Raw genomic sequence first — 22,703 nt, 5'->3', positions numbered from 1 at the left:
AAATAAATAACTGATATTAGTAGTAGTGATTTTAGTATTTGTATCGGTAATAATAATAAAAGTATTATTATATAAAGAACTATTATAAGTAGTAGTGCTGATTTTATTAGTATTATTAATGTAATATAAGAATTTCATTTTTATATTATTATAATATATTAAATATATTATAATGCATATTATTAAAATAACGATGGTTATTAGTAGGGCTGATTTTAATAATAATTAAAATAATGATGATGATGATTATTTGTTGCTGTTGTTAATAATAATAATTCTGTAGTTGTTGTTTAGTAGTATTTTTGTTTCTTGTCTATTTTGTTCTCCTATTATTTACAAAGTATTCCTTTCCAGAGATCCCTCCTCCAAGATGCAGTTTAGTTCCTCCTATTTTCCTCCAGCTAAAAACTGGCTGTTCACACTGAGACTGGCTTAAACACTTTGTCTCACTGTATGCACAGCTGTCAAAGAGACTCATCTTTGTCTCCAGGTGCTAGAAAAACACTCCATTTGGATTTCTCAACTCTAGTTGATTTTGCCTTTACCAAAGCACAAAGGGAAGTTTCAACATGGAGAACAGCTTAAGCCACGAAGCAGAGGAAAATCCCTATCTGTGGTAAGAACTGTTTTTAAATACAGAAATTCTGTTTTAGATGCGTAAAGTTTGAGTGTTTTCCATTCAGTTTAGCCCTGAGTGCTTTAACTAATTCAAGTAAAATAAAGTACAAAATATATTCTCTCATCAAGAACTCAGGCACAGCTTTGAGTTGAGCTGACAATTGATAACTATGTCAGATGTTTCTCTTCATGACTAGACTTGTCTTAACACAGACACACTTGCTTTGATCCCAAGGTCTTCAGTGTATATTCACAAAATCCTGTGTGGGAATTATATATGAATGTAGTTTACTGATGTTTACTATGCCCAAAGGCAAGCTGTCAAGAAAACACTTGCGCTTCTTACTTTTTTTTTTAATCCATACTCAAAATGAGACATATGCTTATAGAAACCCATGTGAGCACATAGTACAAAAAGTTTTTCAAGTTTTCAGAGAACGCCGTCTCTCAGACGTAAATGGAGAAAGCGCTACGGAGGCCTGGATGGCAACAAACTGCTGGAGCCAAATAAGGAGGACGAGACAAGAGGTACCAAAAAGAATTACTGTAACAGTGTGTCATTTAGATGCCGTGAACTTGGTGTATTCCATTGACAGTGACCCGGGGTGTGGGCGTCACTTCAGCTCTGGGGAAATATTTATATTTATTTTGATCATGGATCATGGGTCACTGCCAAATCCCAAGTATTACCACTGATCTCACATTAGCAGGATAACTCCAAGATCAGTGTGAGAGAGCTTCTGAAACTTGGCCAAATGAATGGGACAGTTCTGCAGATGTTTTCATTTAAGCAGGCTTGTGGTCAACATCTGGGCCATAAAAATGTGCAAAGGCAGTGGGTGTGTTCTGGCGAAAAGTGATGTGGCAGACACTGAAAAAAAAAGTTGCTGTTTGGATTTAAATTGGCAAATACTTAAATCAATGCTTGGATTTCTAACATGTTGTATGTTTGGCAACAGTTCTTCTAACTATGGAGTGTGTGGCTTTTCATTTCTTAAACAACCATGTAAGAAGCCATATTCCAGGATGACAATGTCAAGATTCATCAGGCTCAAACTGTGAAAGGGTTAGGAGGAAGCATGAAGAATCATTTTCACACATGACCAGACCTTAAATTCATTGAAAGTCTTTGGGATGTGCTGGAGGAGACTTTACAGAGTGATTTGTGATTGACTGTCAATGAAAGAACTTGTCCAAAAATGGATACACCTCTTAATGGAAATAAATGTTGTGATGTTATTTCCATCAAGGGGTGCATCAATTTGGTCAAGCAGCTTTTTTTATTTTAATTTTAATCACTCAGTTGTCCTCGGAAAGCTAATGACTTATAATGAATGAACTGATTTTATAAGTGCACTCAAACTTAGCTTGTTCTTTACTTAAATCACACAAGCAATTAATACAGCCATTTTACAAACAGTTTGAGTTTTTATATTAATTTCTGCAGCATTTTCACAATACACATGGTTTCCTTACAGAAAATCATGTAGCAAAGGCTTGTGGCAAGGAGTAAAAAAATGGAGCACATTCACATTGTTTTGTAAACCATATTTATGTTGTGTGGGTTTCCTTTAAAAGAAACACAGTTGAGTTACTTTCTAGTTGCACCCTAAGGGGTGGAAGCACTGTCTGCATAACTTCGTCTGGCATGTACCACCCTAGCTGGGCACAAAATCAACTTCCTGAGGCGAGGATGGCTGTAAGAGCCCTCAAAATGCTGTTGTTGCAAATATCTTTTACATCATTTATTAAAATTTCTGTGGCCATCCTGTACGTTTGTATGTTTATTAAAGGCATAGTTCACACACACACACACACACACACACACACACACACACACACACACACACACACACACACACACACACACACACACACACACACACACACACACACAAAAAAAAATGGAAATCACTGTTGTGACTGTCTTTCTTCTGCGTAACACAAAAGAAGACATTTTGATTTTGAACAATGTTTTAACTGTTTTTGTCTATACAGTGATAGTGAATGGGGTTCAAAACAACACTGTATCCCATTGACTTTTATTTTATTGATAAATATCTTTTTTTGTGTGTCTTGCACAAGAAAGAAAGTCATACAGGTTTGGAACAGCATAAAGGAAAAATTATTTTCATTTTTGAGTGAACTATCCCTTTATGATTTATTGTTGTTTTGGATGGAAGATTGAGAGTAAAAATAGACAGATTACATTCGTCCCCTTTCCACAGCCCCATGGTTTCATATGTTTTAGCTTTCAAAGAGAGTTATTGTGTGGGATTTGCTGAGGTTTTGGACTGAGAGGACAACATAACACAAACAATGTCTTAAACTCGCAAGAAACCTGGTGTCCTAGATTCTAAAATAGCCTCATATACATTCTTTGCTGAGGCAATGCTTAGTGGTTTTCAACTTGGTAAATCCGTTTTAAATCTCGCACTCACAAATAAGCACTAATCTTAATCTTTAAACCTCTCTCAAGATTCAGCAAAAGGAGGATTTTTCTCAACCTGGGTTCTTATTCTTTTACCCCCCACTCATTCAGAGAATGGAGAGATGACAGATGCCCTCACAAACAGGAACGCAGACCCTGTGAAGTTTACTGCGTCTAAGGTACGTGCTGAGACCTGTGTTGCTCTCATAACCACACCCACACATGAACTATAAAACAAACCTGGAGGCGGAAACTATGACCAGCATTATTAAAAAGACTTAGGCCAGGGACGTTTCAATACACCTGTGCTAATGTGCTGTTTTACAGCTTTCTAAAATGAGACTCATTCAGCTGACGTTTGCAAAAGAGATTCCAGGTTCAAAGTTAAGCTCAAATGGTATAATGTTGATTTCTACAAAAAATTATTTTGACTCTTTTCCCCTCCCTTTTTCTTAAAAAAAAAAAAGTGGTGAGGTACTTACAATGGAAGTGGATGGGGCCATTTTTTGGGGGGTTACAGGTGAACTAATATATTTTAATGTAATTTCTATTGAAATGTGTATGTCACATAAATATTGTTATTACACATTTGTAATGATTTTGTAATTTAGAACACTAGAAAACACTATACAGTTAAAATTATAATCAAGTATTTTACATGTGCTTTAGTCAGCACGTCAAAATAAGTGTACTGCTTTAAAGCACAACAAAAGGTTATCAAACAATGATTTAAAAGGTACTTTAAAGTAAAACTTTTAATTTGACATTATTACAAAGTGCAGTTTTTGAAAGGGGGCTCTCTTTAAGTATACTTAAATTGCCTACACTTCAAGTGCACTTTCATAAGTGCACTTCTTTTTCACAAGGGTTTTGTTTACATCGTGCGGCGTTAATATTGAAACGGTAAGCATTTTAATGTTTACAAAATGGCCCCATTCACTTCCATTGTAAGTGCCTCACTATTAGCCATATTTCTGTTTCTTCTTTCTTTTCGAATTAAGGATGATTTTTTAACGTGGTATTCAACATAATTCCACAAATGTGTTTGAATGAGCTTAACTTGTATTGAATCCTGAATATTCCCCTAATTCCAGTGTGCTTGACATTTAAAGGCAAATTTTCTGTGCTGCTTAGTGTAGCATGTCTGTACAAAGGCAAAAAGTTAGCATGTACCTCACCTGTAATAAAACCCCTGCCCCGTAGACGTTGTTACAGCTTGAGGCTAAAATGTGTTAGCTAGCATGCTGACATGAGAGAGTAATATGTTTCAATATGTTTCCCCGCAAACCTAAACACCTGCAATTAGTTAGACTTCAAAGACACGTCTGGCACCAGCATTATGTTGCATGTATTCCATCAGGCTTAAAAAGGTTTAAAACACTTAGACAAGCTAATTCATCATTACATCTAAGCCACTATAAAAGCTAGTTCTCACTCAAGAAAAAATAATGCACACAAATGCAGACTGTTTGCCTGATGCTAATATAAAGTAGCCTATATATAGTACATTTTTCCTATGCAGCCAAGCTCTCAATTCATGTTTTTTTATTTTATTTTTTATGTTACTAGGAAACAAAATCCGCAGGGAACATTCCACAATCTGTGCCAAGAAATACCTTTCCATCCCAGAGGCCAATCAATTACGTCTCTCCAGGCTCTACAGGTGAAAAAGCAAAATAAAACAATATGTGCTCTTATCTCCAGTGGCACACATGTCTGCCTCCTGTTAATTCCCTTTTGCTTTTATGTACCTTTGTACACTTGCTTCCTTTTGTTGTAATTATTACAGCTCTCATGAAGCAGCAGTGTATTAAGATTTCTCAAACATTCTGGTTAGTGTTTGTTCTACACTTCTAACCTTAAGTACTAAATATCTGCAATTAATTGGGCATGCACTGCTTGACGTATGGACTCGGATGTATTATTATTAAAAAAAATGATTTTGAAAACAATGGAAGGTTAAAGTTTGAAAATCTCTCAATGACTTTGAATTGACTAAAACAATGGTGCCATTGATATATTTGCATGCTGAATTGTGATTGGTCTTCATTTATACATCCATTTGCATTATAAATTGTGACTGATTTCATCTGCCATACATATTTAATTGCTGCCTTCCCACTGCACAGTAACTGGCTTACACACATTTAGTCTTAATCATGCAAATATCCTAATGTCTTTTAAATGACATATGACATTATATTACCAAAGCATAATTGCTTATATAAATGTTATATAAATATAAAAATGTATTATATTATGTAATAATATATTATATAATTTAAGCCATCATTTTTTTTCTTTTTCTTTACGTAATATTCAAAAGTGGGGTTTTTAATACTTTAAGAATGAATACATCAAGGAACAGTAAAGACATTTACAATGTCGTAAAAGGTTATTTTGACCTTCTATTCCTCAAATAATCCCGAAAGAAAAATGTATCCTGGTTTTAAACAAAAAAATATTAAGCAGCACAACTGTTTTCAACATTGATAATTATAAGAAATGTTTTTTTGGGCATGAAATCAGCATATTAGAATGATTTCTGAAGGATCATGTGACACTGAAGACTGAAGAGTAATTATGATAAAAAAAAATCAGGTTTTCATCACTGGAATAAATTTACATTTTAAATTATATTCTAACGGAGAATGGTCATTTAAAATTATAATAATATTTCACAATATTACTGTATGATCAAATAAATGCAGCCTTGGTGAGCATAAGAGACTTTTTTTTTTTAAAACACCCCACACTTTTGAACGGTATACTGTACAGATAGTTACCTAGCAAGTACTGTCTGGATTCATTTTTCCGCTCTAATAATATTCCCATTTTTTCCCTAGGCATGCCATCTTTTATAAGCAACGGGGGCACAAAACGGCAGGACAAACTTCAAGCTAGCCAAGCATGGCAACACTTGGGCCGACCAGAGACCCATCAAGGTCATTTTAAGAAAAAAGTGTGAGTCTCAAAGCATTCGCTTAAGCTACCAGCCATACGATATGTATATTGACTGACTATATACAACACATTGTTTTCCAAAAGGGCTGCTGATGTGCTCTTTGATAGTTTCGCCTCTGGGGGAAGAGTCAACTGCAATCAGTTTTTTGAGGTACTTGAGAAGCAACATTAATATTGGGTAATATTTAAAAGTGCAGGATGTCATATCTGTCTGTACATTGACAGGCCCTGTGGAGCTCAGGAATCATCCGAACAGACCCGCGGATTAAAGACTGCTACGGCCTGATGCGGAAACTACAGGAAGCAGATGGAACTGTTGACAGGAACACTTTTCACAGGCCAGACAGAATAGACCAATAGTCAAATCATGTCAAAGAACATTCTAAATCTAAATCACCCCTAATCTTTTGTGCTGCTAATATGCCTTATTTCTGAACATCTTGCAGGTGCGTGACAGGCTTTGTGTCTTTCATCCTGAAGGCATTGCAGGGAAGATTTGTCATTCCAGATTTCTCTACCTTTGCAGAGGAAACACAAAAGCTGTTTATTAAATGCAAACAACTGTCCCCTGTGAAGGTGCGTCAAATCCGTTTCCGCTGTTGTTTTTCTTTTTATATAACAGTCTGGTGTGCAAAGAAGACTTGAAGTGCACAGGTTATTTTCTAATGGATTTTTTTCATGAAAAATATCACAACGTGACTCATATCCTGTGTATTTATGAACAGGAGAAAGAAGACGTAAGAGAGAGCAGCACAAAATGGGGCATTTCAGTTTGTACTGTGGATGGGCAGAGGTATCACACAGAAGTCCAATTCAAATGATTTGAATATATAATTGTTAGGAGCTGTAGTAAACGCACAATCATGAAGGATAACAAAAGGAGTCTTTAATAGTAAATTCCACACCTAGGAGAATCACTGCTCAAGAAATAACCACGCTTAACATAAACACAACCACATTAACATTGACGATAGCGGATAAAGAAATTAAGGAAACACAGGGCTTAAATAGAGGGGAGAGTAATCAACTGAACAGAAACAGGTGCGTTACGTAGAACTAATTAACAACTAAGGAAACCAAGGGAACACAGGCAAACCAGAACAGGGAAAACAGATCCAAAACACAATGAAATTATACCAAAACAGACCATACATGTATATTCCCCCCAAAATATCAAAGTTTTATATTAATATTAAGCAGTACAACTGTTTTCAACATTGATAATAATAAGAAATGTTTCTTGAGCACCAAAATCAGCATATTAGAAAGGGTCATGTGACACTGAAGTCTGGAGTAATGCTGCTGAAAATTCAGCTTTGCATCACAGGAATAAATTACATCTTAAAATATAAGAAAATAGAAAACAGTTCTTTTAAATTGTAATAATATTGTGCGATATTTCTGTTTTTACTGTTTATTTTTTATCAAATAAACACATCTTTGGTGAGCATAAAAGACTTATTAACAACCTTAAAAAACTTAAACTTCTGAACAATATTGAATATATGTATAATAGGGTGGCCCAAAAAAACTTTTTTCTCTTTTCTCCCAATTTGAACCCTGCATTTTGGTCTACCACCAGTTTAAGTTATCACATAAAAAAATTGTCTAGATTAAATTATATTTAGGGGTTGCACAAGACAAAAGAAAAATCACCTATATCATTTGATTAGCGGTATATAAATATATTTGCTGAAATGTCAATCTTTATGTTGTTTATTCCTTAAACTTAACATGGAGCTACATAAAGGACATATAAGCATAAACTGCAACTTATTTGGTACATATTATAGAGAACTTACCATTTTAATAGTGAATATTATTACACAACAATCTTATCCTAAGGTATTTTCATAATAATAGATTATATTTATAATGTAATGCTAATCGATATAGACTTTATCATCGTGCAGAATACTATAAAATAATATATTTTCTGTCTGATTTTTTTTTATCTGAAGCCAAATTAGATCACAGAAGATTATTTAAAACACTCGACTTGCGTTATAAAGTAAGTTTGGAGCACAAACATGGTTTTAATCTCCTATATTGTCGTGTATTGATGGTGTGCTAAGCTAACATGCTAGCTAGCCCTATAGGTGCACCTGCCACCTAGCAGTTATTCTTTTATGATTTTTTCTAAATAGGAATGCTTACTAATTGTGCAAAGCCTTCTCTGATTCTTCATTTATTGGCTTTCCATGGCTTTCTGTTCTTCCAGAGTATTTCCTCAGCAGTCATATACTTTTGACTGAGGTAACAAGTTCATCTTTGCTTAGCGGTCAGCATTTGGTACACTATTCTGCCTTTTGCTGCCTTGTTACAGCTGTTGTTTAAATCATTCAATGGCAATAGTGTCTCAAGAGAATATTACTTATTAATGAAATATATGGGATTATTTGTGGAAAAGAAGTACATTTTTCATGAATATATACCAGATTACAGGGACAAGCAATGTAATAATCTGACACGGCTTTGCCATTTAACATTGTTTAAGTGAAAATTCTCAAAACTTCAAGGGCCTTGTGCAACCTCTAAATCATCTTCAATTTAGCAGAAATTTTTTAATTCAAATCATAGAATTTATCACTTTATTTTTTTTGCTTATTTTTATGGGCCACCCTAATGTATACTCATCATAATAATATAATTAGTATTTTAACAAAAATTTTCATTTTTCGTAAACGCCATTATCTTGGTTGAATTTATCTTAACCAAAACTACAAGTAAGAATTGAAGGTTCAGCTACAGTATAGTTAATTATATTATATTGTTATATACATATATATATATATATTATATAAACAAATATATTCAATTTCAACTATAAATCTATTTTTAATACTCAAATTTAATGTTATGAGTTCAGTTTGCCTGTTGAAGTTTAAATGAGATGCTGTTGTTTTTGGACTTTAGACTTTCCTTAGGAGACTGGGCTGAACCTTGCATTCTGGGAGAGATATCCTGGCCTCTCATATACGGCCTCGCGGTGGACCAGCAAGGATCCGACTCCGTGCACAGATTTGTTGGAATGGAGGAATATTCCAAATATGAGTCTCCATTTACCCTGACCAAGCAAGGTGAGTTCACTCAGTTCATTCCACATATTCCATTACCTTGATTTATGTCCAGTTCTGGATTCGAGAACAGTTTGATGTTAAGTTCAAAGATTTTTAGGCTTCATTATAGGCTTCATTGCAGTAAACTTGTTTACAGGTGTTCCTCATAGTCCGCTGGTTGAGACAGGAGCCATTATCTGCACTTCTTTATTACAGGTAACAACGTTGCTTGCTTATAAAAGTACAAAAACGTACTTTTATTGACTGTTTTTGTCCTGAAACAGCTGGCAACCAGACAAGTCACTGATGAAGAAGAAAAGTACGAGTCTGTAAGCTTAACTTTTACATCAGCCAGCTACATGTAATAAAAAAAAGGCATAAAGCAATCTTTCAAGCAAACCATTCTCACGCAGGTTTTGAATATCATCAGAAGACTGTGCAACAAAGAGCATGCAAACCTAAACTGCACCAGGTAATTCTATGAGAAATTGATTTTTTTTTCCTGTGCTGTTTTCTGTTTATTTGTTGCTGTTAATTTCAACTGTCAGCATTGCCATTGCAGTTATCAAACCTTGCGAAAAGACATCATCCGTCTCCACGCTCTTTCATTTTACTTGCAAGAGAAGAAAGTAAGTACTGGATAATTCCTCGTAGGATCAATTTTGTTTCTACATCGCAGAACTCATCTGTTTTTAATAACTAAACCATGCATTCCAGTGCTTTCCGGAAGGTGTGGGGATTAATTCTACACTGGATTTACTCTTACAGGTATTCAGATTGACATATATTCTTGAAAAGGAAGACTACATGATTACATTTTAATTTTGCATATATCTTAGTGTTTATCGACAGAAGTCACCTGCGAGTCCGGCGCGGCATTGGCCGCAACCCTAGCTAATGGAGGACTGTGCCCTCTGTCAGGTGACCAAGTGATGTCCCCCCACGCCGTCCGCAGTGCACTTTCCATGATGCAGGTGGCTGGAATGAACGATTATTCCAGAACATTTCATTTCAGGGTAAGCTGATATATGAGTCATATTTGTGTGATAAATTGCAGGCTTTGCATCAGCTCAGTTTCATTTCCACCCAAATACACTTTAAATTTACTCCCACATTTCTAAGAGACTAGTTCAAGTAATTAAATTTGCTTACACTTTCATCTAATTAAACTAATTAACTAATTAAAATGGCCCCAACCCTGCCACATTAATTAGCAATAATGGTAACAATGGTCAGTAATGAACATCAGTGGAGGTGTCCATGAATTAAACAATGTCTGTAAGAATTATGTATTCCCCTACTGCCCTCTAATGGAGACAATCCAAATTGCTTTATAATTGTCACTTTAAGGGTTAGTTCTCACAAAAATGTAGATTTTTAAAAGTCTTAAAAGTAATCCATATCGCAAAGCGATGTATATCATAATTTCACAATGGTAAACGGCTGAGGATTATAAGCAAAACTGAGGTTGGATAATATTATTTGCATTCAATATCATCCTGCAATGCAGACGTCTGTGCCTGCCAAGTCCAGTCAGTCTGGTGTTGTGCTGATCGTGGTTCCTGGAGTTCTGGGACTCATGTGCTGGTCACCTGGGCTGGACTGCAATGGAAATTCCTGGAGGGGTGTCCATTTCTGCGAGGTAAGGTACATTTTTATGTAGTAAGCTTGTTTAGTGAGATTTTACCTGAAAAGGTTTAAGAATTTATGTGAATGTAAAACATCTTGTTTAATATTTCCTGCTGTTTTGTTTTTCCTTATTGTATTACGCAACTCTTGTATTTTTGCAACTCTGTTTTTGCCATTAAGGCAATTAAAAAGTTATATTACCACTACTGTATTAATATAAAATTAGACCCTTTTTAGAGTTTTGTGGCATTTAGTCTATGTTTGTTTGCTTTTATGTTTATCTAAATACTAGTGTACTCCTAAATTCTAATGAAATGAACTTTTAGCAGATATATGAATTTACAATTTTGTTTTTCTCAGACCAAAGATTTTGATGACTCATCCTGCACTATAAATGTATTCTCTTTTGTATAATAATGCCTCTCCCCCTAATACCATAGCCTCTGACTAGCCCTCTGACAAACTAAGCCTATTGTCTATTGAAAAAAGGGTCTGGTCTTGAGAAATTGGCGATTATTTATTGTCTGTTTTGTCAAAGGAGCTGGTTTCAGCCTTCCAGCTGCACAGTTTTGACATCAGGACTCCCCTCAGACAGGTGCTGTGTTACAGACAGTGGAAGGTGGAGTCAGAGGTCTGGTTAATTTAAATTTTTAGCTTACACAATTTTATTTCAATCATTTATGTAAATTATTGACACTGTTGGGGGATATGGTGGTAAATAAATATATTGCTTTCTTGAAATACAGGGATACCAAATCATGAATGTACTCTTGGCTGCTTACAGAGGGGACATGGTGTCTCTGCGAAGGTAGGATCACCAAGATATGATATGGAGTTGCAGGGGGATCTCACAAAACCTGTCAGATAGTACACACACACACACCCAAATGTCACTATAGCTAAAATGTATATTTGAATTAAGTTTGTTAATGTTGAACTATACTGAAACCAAGAGTTGATTCATCTCTCATAGGTACCTTCTGTCAGGAGCAGATGTGAATGCTGTGGATTATGATGGCCGGTCAGCGCTGCATGTCGCAGCTTCTGAGGGCCGTCTGGATGTCATCAAGTTCCTGGTGGAGAACGCAGGTGCAAACTGCACACTCAAGGACAGGTAACTTTGTGAAAGTCGTGCAGGATATGACTATTATCTCACGTCACAGCATTTACCAGCCAACAGGACTAATCTATGCTGTGTCGATGATCACAGGTGGGGTAACAACGCATTACAGGAGGCCATGAGATGCAATCAAGACCCTGCCATCCAGTGTCTGAAGAAATACACAGATTATGAAGAGATTAAATACTAATAACTCATTGGGTGCATTAATTTAGAATTGATATTTACATTTGAGATACACATGCAGATACAGATTATATTTAGAATGAAGAGGAGGTTATAAAGAGCAGCAAAGGCTTGGATGGAAAAGTCTGTATTTTGCTGGCAACAGTCCCAGATAAACTCTCACTGTTTGTAAGGAATTATTGAAAGAGACTGAAACCTTGTTTTCCCAATAAATTCTGCAGCAGCATGTGTTCACTGATTCAACACTCAAACATTATGCATCTGCACAAATTCCAGTGTCATCATATTTTTGGATAAACAATTGAACACACAGTTTAACTGTGTTAAAGGTATGTTCCTAAATGGTTTCCTAATGGTTGGGGCAAGCTGTCACTTGTTTTATCAATGTTGAAAATAGTTGTGCTTTTGATTGTTTGCGTTTGTTTGGTCGATATAATGCATCCTTGCTGAATAAAAGTATGCATTTACTGTATTTATTTTCCCTTTTCTTTTTATTTTGCTTTCCCCAAACTTTTAAATGGTAGTGCATCAGTTTTCACAGAAATATTAAGCAGAAAAAATAAACTGTTTTCAACATTGATAATGATATGAAATCAACATATTAGAATGATTTCTAAAGGATCATGTGACACTGAAGACTGCTGTTTAAAATTTTAATTTTGCCACCACGGGAATAAATGACATCTTGAAATATATATTTTTACAATATTACTTTATTACTGTATTTTTGATCAAATAAATGCAGCCTTGGAGAGCATAAGAGACTAAAAAATGTTTGAACAGTAGTGTATTTTATAAATCTATACAATTTAATAATTATTTTGGTAACACTTTACAATAAGGTTTCATTAGTTACTACATTAGTTAACAGACTAATAATAATTAACTACTTTTGCAGCATTTATTAATCTTTGTTAATGTCAACATTTACTTATACATTATTAAAATCAAAAGTTGTATTTGTTAACATTAGTTAATGCACTGTGAACTAACATGAACAAACAAGGAACAGTTGTATTTTTATTAACTAACGTTATCAGAGATGAACAAATACAGAAACAAATGTATTGATCATGGTTATTTAATGTTAGTTAATATAATAATTAATGTTAACAAATGAAACCTTATTATAAAGTGTTACCATTATTTTCTACCAAAACTGTTTTTGTAATTACTGTTATCACTGTGTTGTTTTATGACCACATGCCCATTAATATCCAATAACTATTTTGTAGTCAATTTCTGCCTATACAGAAATTGCCTTTGAACAAATTTACTGGAGTAAAGAGTGTGAAAACACTTCCCTATAGGCTAGTTATTTATGGAAACTTTTAGAATATAAGTCCTTATGTAGGCTAACACTGCCCTACATCTTCAAAACACAGTCCTCCGTATCACCTTCTAGTGAAATTCCTGCAGTAGACAGATACATGTAACCGATGAGTGACCTCTAGGACTGTCATAGTTGCAGGATCTCAGTACAGCCCCACCAATGAAATCTGGGCAATGTCCCAAGGTGCAAAATCACAGTACAGGCTACATTGCGACGGACGGAAGAGGGTGGAGAGCAATGTGGACTCACGGGCAGAGATAGTATCCTACAGACTGAACCATCCCGACACGTTTGTTCATGTGAAACATTTGAGGACGAACGCGGATAAGAATGTCAGTGGCAGGATTGAAGAAACAGTTTCACAAAGCAAGTCAGGTAATACGAAGCTCTTGTGCGACGATGCAAACAAGATTTATTTCAGTAATCGAGTCATTAAAAAAAAAGTGATACAGCCTTGACGACTTTGTTAACGGCGCTTTAAATCGCGGCTTTAAAGAGTTTGAACACTTTTGTGACATGCTGAGTTTGTTGACTGCGTGAGTAGTGTAATAGCAATGCCCGAATCGTTAACCAATTGTTCTTTTGAGTCGGCTCTATTTAATGAATCAGTCGAACTGCTTCACTAGCGAGTCTGACTGAATCGATTCGGTGGTTCTTGACTGAACAACTCGATTCATTGGACTGAATCATAGGACTGGATCGAGAACAGCAATTTTACATTTAAAACGTACGAAAATATTTTATGTTTACGACTTCAAACAGAGCTGCATTTTATTAAAACGTGCAAAAAAGTTTTAGAGAAGTGAATGCAAGTTTTATTTAGGTTGTAAATGACTTTTTTTCTCCCCTGAACTGAATCATGGCAGCAACGATCTGACCTGAGATATATTTTTAAAGTATAATGAACAACACCCAAAAAATGATATCGTAATTATGTATGTCGTTAACGATGTGATGTGCCTTGAACCATGCGATGACGTAATTACATGACATAAAGAATCGCCGAATCCGTTTTGAACCGATTCCTTGAAACGATGCATTCGAAGGAACCGATTCTCGAACATTAATAGGACTTTTCCTCACTTCATTGCAATCTTTCTCTGTTCATCACATCTAGGCTGTAGCCAACCGTGCGTGACCTCACGGCCCAGTTAATGATGAATTGTCTTAGTGTTCACAACCACCTCACAAACATGCAATATTAAAATATAAAGGGCATTAGATTATATGTAAAATGTAAATGTTTAAATTCAGTAGTTCCACACTAGAACTGTGTTTCTCCCAACTTATTTAATCAAACATGTCCTTCTCACTTTGTGTTGTTGAATTATTGTTAATGCAGAGGTTTGAGGACTGAGTGTGCTAATATGTAAACTTGTGAGAAACAAGCCATGGGTGTTGTCTGGTATCTTGGATCCAAAGTCCACTTACTATCTGCTATTGTTTTTGTTCATATTGAGTTCATTGTGGATAATAAAATCTACTGGAATTTCTAATAAAGCCTGATCATTCACTCCTGGAGTTTTTGTTTTCAGTATTTGGGACGGTTTCTGGGTAGCCTACTCAAGCCACCAAAGTATGTTTTCCAAGGTCACATTCTTTCGATTCGCTCATGGTGATCTGAATTCTCTTATTGTTTTGGATTCACTGGCCAAACGACTGACCTTCATAAACAGTTTTGCTTATGAACCACAGGAAACAGATGCTCAGTCATCATCACAATGTGTTAAAAACGGCAAAGCTTGCGGATTTCCTGCTTTTGTTTTGAAATGTTGTTGACATTGGATTGTGCTTTTATTGGATCAGCCACTCTTTATCATATCATTGTGTAAAGATAGCTATTAAACTATAAATGTAATAATAAACCAACTCTTTCTGTAGTGTCCTTTAATTTCATCTTATATGTTATAAAGACTATTATGTGCTGAAATAGTAACTACTCATGATATTAAGGACATTACAGAAAGAGTAGTGACTATTTAAACACATAATAGTCTTCATAACATAGAAGTTATGAAAAGCTATGTGTCAAAATTGTGAAAAAAAGTGAAATGTTCATCTGATTAATTGAGTCCTATATCTTAACTCACTGCATAAACCTTTTTTGTTAAGCCCACTCAACAAATAAGTAATATTAGTTTTCCCCCCTCTTTGGTTATCCTTACAGTTGCTAAAGGAAAAGATCAATGGAGTTGAAGGAACAAAACTGGATGAGGAATTCCTCAACATGGAAAGGGTATTAATATCAATCCCAGCTAAATAAAGAAGATAGTTTATTTAAAATATTCAAAAATCTGGATGCATAAAAACACTTTTTTTTCTTTGTCTATTTTATTGATTGCTTTATTGTAGAAAACTGATATTACCCACAAAATGATTCTTGACCTTGTTCCAAAAACTATAGGATATCTTCAGCCAAACCCAGGTATTTCATATTAAAGATTATTATTTTTAAGGTTTATTCAGTGTTTTCTTTTATTATATGTCGCTGATTCTCCTGTTTTTGTTCTTCAAGCATACAGAGCAAAGCTCAGCATGCTCAACACAGTGTCCAGAATGCGTGGGCAGGTGAAGGCTGTGGGCTATCCACAGACAGAGGGCATTCTGGGAGATTGCATGTTGCACTATGGCAATGAGCTTGGAGCTGAGTCTGGTTTTGGTATGTTTGCACAATAATGAAGCACAATGATGTTGTTTACTGCTTTAAAATGTCAAAATATCAGTTTTGAGTTTGGCTACAATTGTAGGTTATGCCCTGTTTGAAATGGGAGAGGCGATGAAACAAGTAGCGCAGGCCAGAGACAGCATGGATGCGCGAGTGAAACGAACCTTTATTGATCCTCTGCAGTCCCTGCAGCACAAAGAGCTGAAGGAAATTGAGGTCAGTCCTAAATATATATCATTTTGATGATAAATTTGGATGCTTCAATTTACTAATGTTCAGATTATCTGTCCTTTTGCAGATGCATTTAATCCACAGCATGAAAGCATTCGTGTAATGTTGTGATTGTGTGACTTTAAATGTATTCTGAGCATTTGAAGTGAAAATAGTATGCAATTTTATTGTGAACGAAGACATAACCATTGCTTTCCTTCTTTTTCTGGTTGTCAGTATCATCTGAGAAAACTTGAAGGCCGCCGTCTAGATTTTGATTACAAGAAGAGACGTAAAGGAAAGATTTCAGACTCTGAAATGAAGAAAGCACTCGAGAAGTTTGAAGAATCCAAAGAACTGGCTGAGAGAAGCATGTTTAATCTCCTAGAAAGAGATGTAAGTTAGCATATGTCAAAATACAGCCATGACCAAAAGTGTTTACAGTGACATACATTTTGTGTGTGCAAAGTTTGTTGCAAAAAGCTCATCCTGTTTGTTTTACAAAAGCACAACGTATTGTGAGATTACACAAATAAAAGTAGGCCCTTTACAGTTTCGAATGACGTATTACTAAATTGATCGTTTGACATTTTGTTTTAGGTACAACGGATGCAACACCTCTCAGGTCTTTTAGGAGCAGTAATAGACTACCACCGCCAGTCATGCCAGATTCTAGAAAATCTCAGGAGCAATTTGCAGAGCAGGTTAGAATCATGATTAGTCCATAGACGTCAGAGTCCCTGTACTAACCTTGGTTTCATTTAATATGCCCTCTTATTTTCCCCCTGTATATAGGATAACAGATGCAAGCAATAAGCCCAAAAGGGAATTTGCATCTAAATCAGTTGCGAGCACAGTGTGCTACACGGATATTTATGGACTTTCCGCCTGCTCGTCGGGACAGTCATCAGGTGTGGTAATAGGTTATTTGATTGCGTTAAACATGAACTGTTTAACTCTTTTTGAATGCTCTGCAAGCTGAAATACTGTATTATGTACCACAGATACTGAGATCACTGAAGCTTTGAGTGAAAAATGCAAGTAATTTTAAATGTGATACACAAACTCTCACTCTTTTTTTTTATAGGTAGTTGGAGGTACCCCAGCAAGTTTTGCTACTAATGTCTTTCCATCTTACTTTAACAGATGCCCCGGTTGTGGTTCACCCTCCTGAGAAAGTCAACATAAACCCTCAAACAACAGACATGCCAACCAGCAACAGTGAGTAAGATAATTTTGCCTCCAAAAAAATTGTATGTATACAGGGCATTCAAAAGTTTGAAGTCAGTAAGATTTTTTTTTTAAAGAAATTAATACTTTTATTCAGCAAGGATGCTTTAAAATGATCAACCGTGACAGTTAAGACATTTAATGTGTTACAAAAGATTTCTATTTTAAATAAATGCTGTTCTTTTGAACTTTCTTTTCATCAAAGAATCCTGGAAAGGGGTTTCAGCATTGATAATAATAAGAAATGTTTCTTGAGCAGCAAATCATCATATTAGAATGATTTCTGAAGGATCATGTGACACTGAAGACTGGAGTAATGATCCTGAATGTTCAGCTTTGCAAAAAGAACATCTTAAAATATATTCCAATAGAAATCAGTTATTTTAAATTGTAATAATATTTCACAGTATTGCTGTTTTACTGTATTTTTATTAAATAAATGCAGCCTTTGAGAGCATAAGAGACATCTTAAAAAAAAACATTTAAAAACCTTTTATATGTTTTTATTTTATAGAAAAATAATATTTAGGACAGGTCAGAATAAAACAAAGTCTAAAAAATATGAGTTAATCCTATTTTTTATTCAGTTTACATAATGCTTCTTTATTTAACAGTTTTTAGAGGTTTAAATATTGATTTGCAATGCGGTCTTAGGCTTTAATTTGCTATATATATAAATATAATATAATAGTATATTAATATAATAGTAACATTTAAATAAAGAAGGAAACTTGCATATTTGTATTAAACATTAGAATTGTGTTTAGTTTCCAATTTTTGCTGTAAAGTGACCTTAACCTTGAGACAGGAGCTGTGTAAATAAAGCTTATTTTCTTGATGTGTGCTAGATGATAGCGCTCCCCCCTTGGATCAGCCTTGCTGTCGGGCACTTTACAGTTTCCAGACAGAAAACCAGGGAGAGCTGGACTTTAAGGAGGGTGACATCATCATTCTGACCAGCCAGATTGACGAGAACTGGTATGAGGGTATGATCCGAGGGGAGTCTGGCTTATTTCCCATGAACTACGTCAAAGTCCTTGTACCTCTGCCACAATGACGGTGGGAAAGCACTGCATCTGGACAACATGAACTTTTCAAGCTTTTGGAGATTCAGAAACTTTGATTATTTGATAAAGAATAATGTGTCAAGCACTTCTGAGCCCTGTATATTTATCTGTATGATCACTATGCAAAGTCATCTACCCTGCCTTGTATTCCTTATTGATGATTTTTTTTTATGAATCTCAAGATGTTGAATAAATATGCTGCTATATTAAAGTCTTAAATATCCTTTATATTATAGCCTATGTGCACTATGGATGTTGATCCTTCTCAGGAGCGAATATTTCTATCTTTATTTGTCCTAAATAAAGATAGAAATAAATTCCAATGTGCACTGAACTGCATTACAATCTGCTAGCTGAAATATCCAGTGTTCTCTTTATGAAAATGAATGTAAATCAAATAGTAAAATAACTTATGTTTACTTGCTATTTAAGAGTACTACAAATATTTGAACGCATATTCCTTCTCAGACGTGTTTATTAAAGCAAACTTTGCCACAGAAATGCAATGACATCTAGTTGCCCTCCCCACACTGGCGTTGCTGTAATTCCGAATGTTTGCCTGTTTTGAGCCCAGCGGCGCGCCGTAGTGGCGGTTCCTTACTGGAGCCACGGATGTTCAAACTCTGTTGATATGAAAAAGTTTTACTTTCAAATAAAAGGATACATTTACTCAATCACCGTGGATGTATTGTGAAGTGTTTACCAGCATAGCGTTCAAATTTGCCACACTTTTTATAGTCTAAACCAAGGGTAAGTAGCTAGCTGTTGCTAATCAGCTGATGAATGCAGAAACTATTAGCACAACAACACGAACAGCAACAAATAAGTGCGAATTGGAGAGTAAAAGATATTTAACGAGTGTAACGGGTTTATTCTAAATGTTTCTCGTCAAAATTAGCTGTTAAAGTCACTTTTATGTAATTTAATCTGATTCTTTAAAGTTTAAGAAGATTAACATGAACTAGCTGCTATGCTTGTTGGCTAACTTGCATAGAATGTAGTCAGAGTCATTGAGGATATTTTAAGCTTAGTTTTGGCACAATTCAGATTATAAATAATAAACCAGACTAAGAATAACACCATCCCCTGGTTTCACATACAAGGCTTAAGTCGAGTCGCAGACTTAAATGCATGTTTGAGTAGTTTCAACTGAAAGCAACTTGCACTGATATATCTTAAAATATGTCATTGCTTCGTCTCAAGATGCACACCAGTAATGTTTTTTTCTAAGGCATGTTTATAAAAGCTACTCAAATGTCTTAACTGAACTAAGCCTAATCCTGGCTTAAACTAAAACCTGTCTGTGAAACCGGTCACAGAAATGAATGTACAGATAATTTGCTGTCTGTACAAATAAAGTGTAATCTTTTAGTGTGTTCATAATCATAAAAAGTAACAAAATTGCCTTAACAGCTCTTTAAAGTGCAGCTTTAGTTATTTTGAACTATTTTTCCTGTACTGTTTTTTATTGAAGTGAAGCATCTATTATTGATGTCAAACTTAGTGTTGTGCACCTGACAGCTGTCCCATCTTTTTTTTCTCCTGGCAGCCGTCGCTATGGAGGACGTCACGCGGCTGGTGTCGTCAGGTGACTGTCTGAAGATCTGGGACTCGACCTCCATGACGGTGGTGGAGCAGTTCAACCCTCACAGTGCCACACATCCAGTGGCTCAAGTGTGCTGGAGCAGCAGCAGTATCCTCTCTCATTGTGAAATCACTCGTTTTTCAGCATCACTCGCATGTCCCACAGTAATGCCAGTATGCTTAAGACATGATAATGTGTGTAGCATCTTTTAGAAGAGATATTCCCTTTGGTTTACCAAAGTGAAGTGTGCGATTTCTCTGAGTTGACTCAGAATTGCCCGGTAGGCCATAAGTTGGACCAAGGGTTTTCAAACTGTGGTATGGGGAAAAGTTTAAAGAAAAAAAATGTAAAAATAAATACACATTTATAATAAAAATTGTTAAATAAATAATACAATTATATTAAAGTCACCTTAAAATCCAATCGACAATTATTATTTTTCATGGAATATTGCAGTATGTATTATAAATGATTTGTCCGTGCACGTCATTATTTTTTTTAAATGCATGTTCCCTTGGAATCTCTTCTCTAATGACGAGGGCGAGACAATCTGTCACTCACATGAGATCACAGCCGGAGCAAACGGCAATCCAATCAATTCCCCATGGACAAAATCAAGTCCCGTCGTACATTTTGTCTTGTTCGAGAAGCCGTTTCACTCGGATATATGTCACAATAGGGAAGTAAAGGCTCGCAACTTCTATTTCATGTCGACATTTTAAAAAAAGAGAAAGAAAAAAAAGATATTAAAATTGTTAAAATAAATACATAAATAATTGGAATAAAATAAATATAAAAATTACATAGAGTAAAAAAAAAAAAACAGTACAGTACTAGTAGAAAAGAACGCTTAATGTAACAATAGAAACTTGATATTTTTTAAATAACATTTTAAATTGGTATAGTATTGTATACCAATTTAAATGAGTCAAAGTTAGGTCTTTATACACTAAAATATCTAGCTGCCTTTTAAACTTTAGGCTGGGGATGCATGAGGATGATCATATTTGTGCATTTGTGGCATCTAATAGATTAAAAACACCTCGTTTGGAGAAACATGGTGCATAAGTATTAATAACAAAGCATTTAGTTTTCTTATTATTTCATAGATGAAAGTGCTTTGCCTTGACAGTGTTCAGATCAGTACCTGGTCAGTGCCAGCAGTATAGGGGACAAGCTGGTGGTTTCCAGTCTCAAGTCGTCGCCAGTTCCAGTGATGGAGCTGGGTGAAGGGGTGAGCTGACAAACTGTTGATATCTTACTGTTTTTCAGTATATCAAGATTATGTGTGTCTCATAATGGCCTTCTGTTTATAGAAAAAACAAACCCGTGTCAGTCTGAACTCCACGTCACAGTTCCTGGTCAGTGGAGGACTGGATAACAGCATTAATATCTGGGACCTAAAGACAAAAAGGTTGCATCGAACCCTTAAGGTATTGCATTGTTACAAACCGTTTGTAGTCGTATATCTTGCATATTTCAGGCATAAAGTTACAAAACACACTCAGGGGAAGGTTTAGATCACTAGACAGTGACAGACATCTACATCCTAATCCATTTCCTTTGTCTCTTTCTGTATAGGACCACAAGGAGGAAGTGACATGTGTGTCTTTTAATGGAGGCGATAGCTATATAGCTTCAGGCTCCACTAGTGGGATATCATCCTCCACAGTATCACAACCAACCTGTCCAGCAAACCCTTCGGCCATGGGCCAAATGTGGTGAGTTTGACTTCTTTAAGGCCCCGATATGCTTCAATCAAAACATCATATGTGACATAATTTTGAACAAAATCAGGCCAGAACAAACTATGTTTGGAGTTGCTATACAGCTTGCAGTTTGAAACAGCTTTCAAAGCGAACTTTTCTGAAAAGAAAAATCTTTTCCAGTTCATTTCTCCTCACGAGTCCGTTGCGATCAGACGTCCGTGAGTGAAAACATGAACAATAATTATTACAACTAGTGCAAAATGCCCGTGCAAAATCAGTTTTTGTGTGTGTTTTTAGTAATTGTTGGTTTGGTGCCCGTGAAAGAGACTGTGAACGCATTGAATTCAGGGAGCAGGCTAGGTTACTACAAATGATGGCTGTGAATAAACTATAATATTCAGAAGTAAACAGTGTAGCTGACTGAGTGTTTATGAATACCACAACCTTCTAAGTGCTAGTGCAAAATGCCCGTGCAAAATCAGTTTTTGAGTGTGTTTTTAGTAATTGTTGGTTTGGTGTGTTTGAGTGCTCATTGTTACAATTACACACATATTTGTGCATGGTAGAAAGCACACAGTGAACTCCGAGAAAACGCTATGCTTGAGGAAGCTTGTGAATAGGCTACTACAAATGATGCCCGTGAAAGAGACTGTGAACACATTGAATAGGATATGTTTAGTTGGTGAATAGCATAGGCTATCGTTACACAGTAGCGATAACTTTAAGCGCACCAGAATGAAATATAATATTCAGAAGTAAACAGCATAGCTGACTTACAGATTCTGTTAACATCCACAAATGAATAAGCGCGTCGATTCAGGGAGCAGTGCAAAGTGCCCGTGCAAAATCAGTTTTTGTGAGCTGATCGCCGTCAAAAAAGTTCAGGAGATATTTCTT

At 35.5% G+C, this 22,703-nt stretch overlaps 3 protein-coding genes across 7 annotated transcripts in view; all 3 read left to right on the top strand.

The window, feature by feature from the left end:
- The first annotated feature begins 90 nt into the window (after positions 1-90).
- Positions 91-12,479, top strand: glsl (glutaminase like). Of its 3 annotated transcripts, none has more exons than XM_082159482.1 (21): positions 91-616; positions 1,046-1,146; positions 3,161-3,228; positions 4,619-4,712; positions 5,896-6,013; positions 6,098-6,164; positions 6,239-6,351; positions 6,460-6,589; positions 6,739-6,806; positions 8,930-9,093; positions 9,230-9,288; positions 9,357-9,401; positions 9,486-9,544; positions 9,635-9,701; positions 9,790-9,840; positions 9,912-10,088; positions 10,583-10,714; positions 11,240-11,332; positions 11,448-11,509; positions 11,675-11,815; positions 11,912-12,479. In XM_082159482.1, exons 1-21 carry the CDS (start codon positions 570-572, stop codon positions 12,009-12,011), a joined length of 1,956 nt encoding a protein of 651 aa, XP_082015608.1. In that variant the 5' UTR covers positions 91-569; the 3' UTR covers positions 12,012-12,479. The 3 variants fall into 3 exon arrangements, with proteins under 3 accessions (XP_082015608.1, XP_082015609.1, XP_082015610.1); XM_082159483.1 differs by having other exon boundaries at positions 92-616; positions 1,053-1,146; XM_082159484.1 differs by lacking the exons at positions 91-616; positions 1,046-1,146; positions 3,161-3,228 and adding an exon at positions 4,839-4,881 and having other exon boundaries at positions 4,620-4,712.
- A 683-nt stretch (positions 12,480-13,162) lies between these two features.
- Positions 13,163-19,186, top strand: sh3gl3b (SH3-domain GRB2-like 3b). Of its 3 annotated transcripts, none has more exons than XM_082159488.1 (11): positions 13,163-13,715; positions 15,508-15,576; positions 15,693-15,765; positions 15,856-15,999; positions 16,088-16,221; positions 16,453-16,611; positions 16,816-16,919; positions 17,011-17,126; positions 17,220-17,252; positions 17,362-17,436; positions 18,294-19,186. In XM_082159488.1, exons 1-11 carry the CDS (start codon positions 13,671-13,673, stop codon positions 18,500-18,502), a joined length of 1,161 nt encoding a protein of 386 aa, XP_082015614.1. In that variant the 5' UTR covers positions 13,163-13,670; the 3' UTR covers positions 18,503-19,186. The 3 variants fall into 3 exon arrangements, with proteins under 3 accessions (XP_082015614.1, XP_082015615.1, XP_082015616.1); XM_082159490.1 differs by having other exon boundaries at positions 13,682-13,715; positions 15,745-15,765; XM_082159489.1 differs by lacking the exon at positions 17,220-17,252 and having other exon boundaries at positions 13,173-13,715.
- The window catches only part of nedd1 (NEDD1 gamma-tubulin ring complex targeting factor), a 9,667-nt gene continuing 6,083 nt past the window's right edge, over positions 19,120-22,703 (top strand). The window contains 6 exon segments of the mRNA XM_082159481.1: positions 19,120-19,262; positions 20,062-20,205; positions 21,237-21,331; positions 21,414-21,530; positions 21,679-21,748; positions 21,751-21,818. Of these exon segments, the coding sequence (XP_082015607.1) occupies positions 20,070-20,205; positions 21,237-21,331; positions 21,414-21,530; positions 21,679-21,748; positions 21,751-21,818 (486 nt within the window). The 5' untranslated portion in view covers positions 19,120-19,262; positions 20,062-20,069.

Source organism: Leuciscus leuciscus (genome assembly GCF_965113295.1).
Source record: "Leuciscus leuciscus genome assembly, chromosome: 25".
Lineage (NCBI taxonomy): Eukaryota > Metazoa > Chordata > Actinopteri > Cypriniformes > Leuciscidae > Leuciscus > Leuciscus leuciscus.
Note: the sequence above shows the minus strand (reverse complement) of the source record. Positions and strands in the feature narration are given on the sequence as shown.